The 7,897-nt window shown below is 36.4% G+C and overlaps 1 protein-coding gene across 2 annotated transcripts in view; it reads left to right on the top strand.

Moving 5' to 3' along the window:
* Nucleotides 1–7,556, top strand: part of LOC106958781 (uncharacterized) — a 22,933-nt gene extending 15,377 nt beyond the window's left edge. The window contains exons 1-9 of one of the 2 annotated variants that reach the window (XM_015050865.1): nt 105–480; nt 3,500–3,565; nt 4,139–4,264; nt 4,457–4,531; nt 4,718–4,813; nt 5,258–5,343; nt 5,991–6,081; nt 6,167–6,250; nt 6,987–7,556. In XM_015050865.1, coding sequence (XP_014906351.1) covers nt 421–480; nt 3,500–3,565; nt 4,139–4,264; nt 4,457–4,531; nt 4,718–4,813; nt 5,258–5,343; nt 5,991–6,081; nt 6,167–6,250; nt 6,987–7,109 — 807 coding nt within the window. In that variant the 5' untranslated portion in view covers nt 105–420 and the 3' untranslated portion in view covers nt 7,110–7,556. Of the gene's footprint in view, nt 1–104; nt 481–3,499; nt 3,566–4,138; nt 4,265–4,456; nt 4,532–4,717; nt 4,814–5,257; nt 5,344–5,990; nt 6,082–6,166; nt 6,251–6,986 lie in introns of those variants that run through there. The other variant, XM_015050866.1, reaches the window with a different exon arrangement.
* Nucleotides 7,557–7,897: the final 341 nt, after the last annotated feature.

Raw genomic sequence — 7,897 nt, 5'->3', positions numbered from 1 at the left:
AAGGCCATTTTCAATAGATCGGAAACAATCGAGCCGCTTTACCCCGAACGCGGAAGCTGAGGTGCAAAGAGCCCATTGGTGAGAACAACAACAGCATTAGCATCATGACTGGTGATAATGATCCTGAGATTTTTCAGGAGTCCAGCTGTTGTTGATATGTTTTAGATAATCAGATCTACTGTCGTCATTTAGAGCCGCCATCTTTAATCACTTCTGTTAATTAACCTCCTCCCTTCTCTCCTCTGCTCAGCTGGTATTCCAAACTTGGTCATGTTCTTCTTTCTGCAGCCAAACACTCCCTAGCTTTAAACAACATTCACACACACACACACACTCTCTCTCTCTGGCTCTCTCTCTCTTCCACACACACTCGGCTCTGTGCTCTTTCCGTTCCAGCTCGGCTCTCAGACGGCCGTCATCATGGCTCGCTGCTGGAGTTACTTAAGAGGACTCTCCATCTGCGTCACCGTGCTGCTGCTGGTAAGCTAAATGCTAACGGCTAACGACTCCATCTGAAGTTTCCATCTGTAACGTCAGATTAACCAAACACGAAAATCTAAATGTTAAATTTGGTGAATATCTAATTATCTTCCTAAAACGCTTTCCATCATCAGAGTTGACATTACATTGTTTTTCTTTTAGCTGATACTGGCGTTAAAAACGTCATCAATTATTACATCATCAATATATTTTACTTACTTTTTTGTATGGATGTTTTTAATTCAGATTTTCATGTTTATTTTCATCTATATTTTTTATATGAGAAAATGAAACAACATAATTAATCAGCTTTCAACAATTTATTTTATTTAACAATAATATTGAGCAACATTTTTTTATTACAATTTTTATTGTATTTTATTTTTATTACAATAAACAATGTAGAAGTGCAAAACTGAAAAATTTAAGAAAAATAACGTCGGGCTATTGAGACTCTGCTTTATATACATTTCCTTTCAGAATTAATTTAAATATTTAATATTTTTTCTAGTTACAAACTCAAAGATTAATATTTTTTGGCAAAAAAATGGTTGATAATTCAAATGTTTACAGAAGGTTTTGACTATTTTTCATTTTAACATAACTAAAGCTCAGTCAGATTGGATGGAGGACATCTTGAAACTTGAACTTGGCTCTAGACTTTGACTAGACCATCATCCACCCCAACATCCAACAGGTTTTCTTCCAGGATTTTCCTGAATTTATCTTCATCCAACTTCTCCGTCCCTCCTAAAGGATTAAATCCCACAGCATGATAGTGCTAACACCATGTTTTACCATGAAGAGGACGTGTGTAAGCTGATATAAACCAGTACATGCATGGGTTGGTAGAAAAGGTTTCTTTCAACAATCAGTCATATTTACTGTAAATGTATTACAGTTGAGCTGATATTAAATTTCACACAGGTTGATTCGATTCTCTAATTAAGTGACTTGATTGCAGTTGAGATGTTTTTAATTAGATTATATCTCTTTCCTAAATAGGTTGTTTAAGTCATGAAAAGCTTTTCACTAGATTGTCAAACAGATTGAGGTTGTAGATATTGTCAAATATGTTTGTAACAATAAACTATTTAAGTTGTTCTAAATAAATGACTTTAAGAGAAAATTCAGATGTAATGAATGTCAGGAGGTGGATCAGTAAGGAAACAGGAAAATCACCAGTTTTGCAGATGATGCTGTGTTTTCTTTAAACGAGTTTTCTGATTTTTCCTACAGAAATTAAAACTCCTTTAAGTGACGCAGTAAAACCTTCATGTTACTTATATTATTTCTTATTTTTACCTGACATTTGTGATGTCATCTAATCAGCTAAGCTCCAGAGGATCCAAACAAAGTTTACCGGCTTCGTGTTGGTTGGAGTAGAAATTTTGAAAATCTGTTTGTGAAATAAAAACTCATCCATGTTTGCAGCTGTGTTTATTCTGACACATCTAATATATTTTTACTGTTATGTTGGACAGTACCGGTATGCCTGAGCATGTTTGTGTAATTAGCGGTTAGTCTTTCCTCATTTCCTCTTCTTGTCGTCTTCCTGCTGACCGTTGCCTCATTTCTTTCATTTTCCAGAAAATTCTCACCTTTTTGTTTCCACCTCGCATATTTTACGACATTTCTTCACTTTTATCTCGGCCCGTTTCCAAAGCTCGCCTGCTGGCTGCTTGTCCACCTTCCTTACTGCAGCCCTGTGTGATTACATTGGCTTCTGTGGCTATTTTTATTTTAATTTCTACCGTTTGGAGTCACTTTTTCCTGCTTCCTGTTCCTGTTGCTGAGCTGCTTATCGGCCGATTGCAGTGATTCTGTTGAATGTTCCTTTTGACCGTAAAGCTCATGAGACTTTCACTCCCAGGCTTAGGATTTTACTGTTGAGGCTCATTTTCTGATTAGGTTCAGATTAACCGCCTGGTTTCTTTTTTCATGTTTTAATTTGGTTTCTAACTGGATTTGAAGAGCTGTTGGTCACATTGTCTTTACCTCTATTGTCTCTCTGCGGTTGCATACCTTTACATCTATTTTAAGTTTGTTGCCAAAGCAGTGAGGAATCTGCAGTCGTCCACATTTAAGACCAAATGTAGCTGAAACCAGAGCTGACTTTTTCATATTAAACCTTTTTAATGTTGGTTTAGATTATTTCCATTTGCTGAATAGATTTTATACATTGTTCTCAATGTTTTATTTTTCCTTTGAAAGCTTTTCACAATCGTTTGCTGGATTTGTGTTTCCAGGCGTTGGCCAAAGTAATTACTTTTTATTTCCTTACTCTGTTTTGTGACCAACTTCATGGTCTTCTGGGAGTTATTGTCCATTTCTGAACCCAAGCTTTGACTTCCTGGTTGACGTTTTTAAATGTTGCTTCAACTTTCCAAAATTAAGGTCTGTTTAATAATGTCTGTTTGTGAAGTGCACCAATCCTCCTGTTCAGTCCCCTAAAGTCGTATTTGTGTAAAAATAGCACCACAACAAACATATTTTTACTCAAGTAAAAGTAAAAAGTAGCCAACAAATTACTCTAGTAAGAATAAAAATTACTCAAGTACTGAGTAGCTGATCAAAACATAAAATAGTTAAATTAATTACATCAACAAACGGACCAAAGTATAAAGTTATATTCAAAATTTTGCTATTCTAAATGGCAAAATTTCAGAAATAATTTATATAAACAATACAGTTACAAAATAACAAAACAAGACTGCAGCTGCAGCTGCGTGTCTGGTACATTGCTGGTTAAAACATTCACTTTTTTCGGTGGCTATTGGTTCCAATCCTCTGTAGATTATCCTGGTGCTCAGCTCAGACCTGGAAGTTTGTTTTTCTCTCTGAAACAGTTTGATAAAACTGCAGCTGGGAGTCGCTGAGCCTCCAGGCTCCCAGCTGACGGGACTCTGCTCCGGCTCTCTTTCCCCCTCGGGATGATGAGCGTTTCCAGAGGAATGCTGCCGCCGTTAGGCTCCGCCCCCTTCGGGAAGCGCCATGACTCCTCTCTCTGGCTCTGCAGGTGTCTGGTGTGGTGATGATCGGTGTTGGATTCTCGTCAATTGAAGGAAACGTACCCGTTGCCCAGGTAACCACGCTGACACTTAAACATAACCTCACATTTTACGGCTTTTTCCTGCAATATTTGTGAATTTTATTGACTATTTTATGTAAATGAAAGAATGAAGTTTAAGCTTTTGACTTTCATCTGTGTGTTTTGAAAACATTAGAGCTAAAATTTGTTTATTTTAATGTTTTTCTGGACAAAATTGGAAGAAAAATGACTTGCTAATCTGAAAGATTAAGATATCCAGTGTTTTGTTTTTACTTGTTGTTTAGCCCTGCTTCTTTTTTCCTTTCACTAAACTTTCCATTAATATGCTTTAATACATCCAATTTCTGTGACTTACTCTTCATTTGGAGTCTCTGGACAGGTAATTGGGGCCATGATTGAACATTTCTGTTTTCAAAATGATTTTTATTTGTTTTACGTAACATCCTAATTTTCTAAGTTTTATATTTTTAACATTCTTAAGCCAAAATCATCAAAGTTACTGAGATAACATTTTCAGTTTGGTTAAATAAATCTCTCGTATGAAGCTGACATTACCTGTATAGTGAATTCTGCCAGTGATTGTTTTTCTTTTTAAATCTGTTTCAGTTGTTCGCGCAGTTATCGATTAGCGACGGTTTATTGGCTCTGCAGGTGTTCGGTCCGATCACGGTGGTTCTGTCTGTTCTGGGCATCAGTGCTGCGGTTTCAAACTACAAACCTTTGCTGCTGCTGGTAACTTAAAATATATAGTTTTATTTTATTATTTTGAACATCCAGATTGTTTGGGTTATTTTAAAATATGTTTATTTAAAATATTGATCTCCAGTGATTTGATTAGATCTGACTTTAATTATATTTTCTTAACATTTCTTTCATCAGAACCGGTAAATAATAGTTTTAATGTAATAATCTGATGTTCTGCAGTTTTCTGCTCTGATTTTTGTGGAGTTCGTGGCTCTGATGATCGTCGCCTCTCCGTTGGTTCACGTTGAAGCCGAGGTATCGCCTTTTCTGAGTCACTGCTGCCCCCTGCAGGGCTGCAGAGTTCATTACAGTAATTTCATTTAAAATTGCATTTTAACGAAATAATCTTTAATATTCACCATGTGTTCTTGTTTAGCAGATTGTTAATCTGGCTTTGAGGTTCCTCTCTTTGACTGGGTTTTGTTGGTTCTGGTTCTGCAGGTGAACATCGCTGTGGAGGACGTTTTCCTGAACGTCACTCCTCTTCACACAGCTGAGCACTTCATCCAGACGGAGCTGAAGAAACTCCAGAACTCAGTGAGCCGCAATATTAACCAGGGATTCAGGCTTCAGTGTTTCAGTTCACTTTCCTTTTTAAAGTTAATTTTTATTCTTTAATGACATTTTTTATTTTAATCTAATTAATTTACTTATTTTTCATTATTATAATTTTAAAATGCATTATATTTTTAGCCAGTTACTCTTCCGCTTTAAATTTTAATTTTTAAAAAACTATTTTTAATTATTTTGTAACTTACAAAAAATATTTTTTATTTTTTCCAAGTTCACGCTTCGTTTTAAGTTTTTGTATTTTTATTTAATTTACGTTTTATTTTTAAAACAATTTTTTACTTATTTTTGAAATTCAAAAAAATATTTGGAGGCTATTTGAATAGCCTTCCTGTTGCAGCTTGTTTTTTTTTTTCTAATACTGATTACCAGTAAAAATAAATTTCTCTGCGGTGAATGTTTGTTTCCTAGGATTCCTGCTGCGGTTTAAGAAGTTTTGAGGATTGGGGGAATCACCTCCCTGACTCCTGCTCATGCACGCCCCCTGCTGGCCTGAGGTTAGTTCAGCGCAGTTTATGGCATTTTATGCATAAACTGCCATATAGATTATAAATGGCTTATAATATAAAAAATATTATCAATTTTTTTCTTTTGCCCACATAGTTTTAATACTTTTGCCGACTGAAGTTGAAAAATGCATTTTTAATTGGAACCAATCATGCTGAAGGAACACAAACTCCTTTAATTATTTTAACAGAAAAACAAAAGGAAAAACCTCCCAGCAAACTTGACCAGGTATTTATGATATTTGCATAAAAACTGAAAGTCTTATGACAGAATAAATAAATTAAAACTTTTAGTTATCAGGTTATGAACAGGATCTATTCAACTGGTCCATCACATGTGAGCTAACTGCTGCCCCCTGCAGGCTGAATAAAGCATTTACTGCAGAACCGGGAAGGTTCCTCTCAAGACAATTAAACTAAGGAAAAAATAACTACAATAATATTTAGACAATAAAGTCGAACGAGAATAAAGTGAAACACTAACAGGATAAAATCTGAATATTTTCAGAAGAATAAAGTTGGAATTTTACCAGATTAAAGTCATAACATTACGACATCTCGTGGGATCACTTTATTCTTATGAATATACATTTTATTTTCTTATCGCGGTCCTGACCTGTTTCCTCTGTGTTCCTCAGCTCTCAGACCAGTAACTCCAGCTCACTGGGATCCTGTGTGATGACTGGAAAAAGTCGTCATCCTTCAGATAAACTCTGGGTTCACGCTGAGGTATCGCCGCTTCTCTCACAGACTGGTGATGTTCTGTCTCTCCGTCCCTCTGAACCAGTTTTGTTCTGATCCGTCTGTCGCTCAGGCCTGTGGTCCCATCCTGAAGAGCTACCTGGGATTCCCGATCAAACTCCGGATTGGAATAATCTCTGCCTTGGCCACCATCGCGGTAAACCAGAAGCTTCTTCTTGTTATTGTTTTCACTGTTTTATGGAGCGAAAACACTGAAAATATTACACTCAGAATGTCACAACGTGTAAATGGATTCTGTCTGATGGTCTCGTACATTTAAATAAATATCTACTTTTGGAAATTTGTTTTTACAATAAGAGGATGGGAAATTATTTAAAAATGACAACAGCTCTAAAACCACATTTCTGGTCCTTTACTGTCATTTTTGTGGAAATTCAATGCAAACATTTCTGGAAAAAATGAAAAACTGTCAAAAATTTGCATTTATATTTTAAAACATGAGCTGGTTATTTTTAATGTTGTGTATGTTTGTAAATTTAGCTCTATTTTAGGACGTGAAATGAAGATAAACCTACAATTTTTCGAAAACAGGATATTTTTTTTCTTTGAGGGATAGAAAATTATGTTGTGTAAAAAAAGCACATATATCTGAGCATAATGAGAAGGAAACCAGATGTGAAAGCATATTTCTGGTTCTTTTGCTGTCATTTTTTGTGAAAATTTAATGCAAACATTTCTGGAAAAAAGAGAAAAATTGTAAAAAAAAAAAAAAAAAAAAACTGATGAAAATGTTGCATATTTCTAAAAATATTTACATTATTATGTTTCATGGGCCGTTTCTTGAGGTTCCCACTTGTGTGTTGGACATGTCCCAATGCAGTGTGTGTGTGTGTGTGTGTGTGTGTGTGTGTGTGTGTGTGTGTGTGTTGCAGATAACCGCCATCGTTCTGTGCCTGGTTCTGGGTCTGGAGGATCGCTTAAAGAAGCCTCCGGTTGAGATAACGATCGACGACTTCAACAGAGTCAAATATCAACCCAAACCTTCCCTCTCCTGACCTCTGACCCCTCAGCCACACAGAACGGACACTGATGCTAACATGTAGCCTTTAAGTGGAGCTAGCGAGAACAACACAGGAAGTGCTGTGAGGTTATAAACCAGAAACGGGTATCATTCATTTGGACTTTCTTAGTTTCCACCATCATGGCTTTTCATTTTAGTTTTTCACAGATTTATTTGTTTAAACACAACTGAGAGCACAGGTTTGAATTCCCAGCGTATTTTCTCTGTAATGCAGATTCACTCTCCCACTAAGGTAAAGTCTCTCTGATGGTCCAGTGGATTCGGTTCGATTTGGGACCAAAGTTGCAACATTTGTTATGTTTTCAGCTGCTGAGTTCCTCTTTACAAACCAACCAAACCTTTAGAAAAACCTGTTCCCCTCCTGGCCTGTGGGGGCGCTGCACCAAGAACCACTGAAGGAAACGACATGAAATCCTCTGAGCACAACTTCCTTCTTCACAAAATGAAAACAAACATGGAGTAGCGTCAGATTTTAGCGGTTGTAGGATTTTTCTTTAGTCTTTTACAAAAGACTACGAGACATTTTTCTCGCTAGCGCTAAACTAGCATGTCTGTTTTGATGTATTTACCCAGAATTCCCTGCGCTGCAGTCCACTTCCTGCTTTTGGAGCGGTCTCCGGTCCGCTTGACGTCACATTTGCACCAGAGTTCACTTTTTTGTTCAATTTCACATTCACTTCTCTGAAACAAACCAAACTTTGTGGGGTTTTTGATTTCTCTTCTTCTTGGAAGAACTGGAAGAGTTCATTCAAATAATTTGGT

The sequence above is a fragment of the Poecilia latipinna genome, unplaced genomic scaffold (assembly GCF_001443285.1).
Source record: "Poecilia latipinna isolate Pla-1442-1.1 unplaced genomic scaffold, P_latipinna-1.0 Scaffold1016, whole genome shotgun sequence".
Lineage (NCBI taxonomy): Eukaryota > Metazoa > Chordata > Actinopteri > Cyprinodontiformes > Poeciliidae > Poecilia > Poecilia latipinna.
The sequence above is the reverse complement of the archived record's forward strand: the minus strand, read 5'-3'. Positions and strand labels throughout refer to the sequence as shown.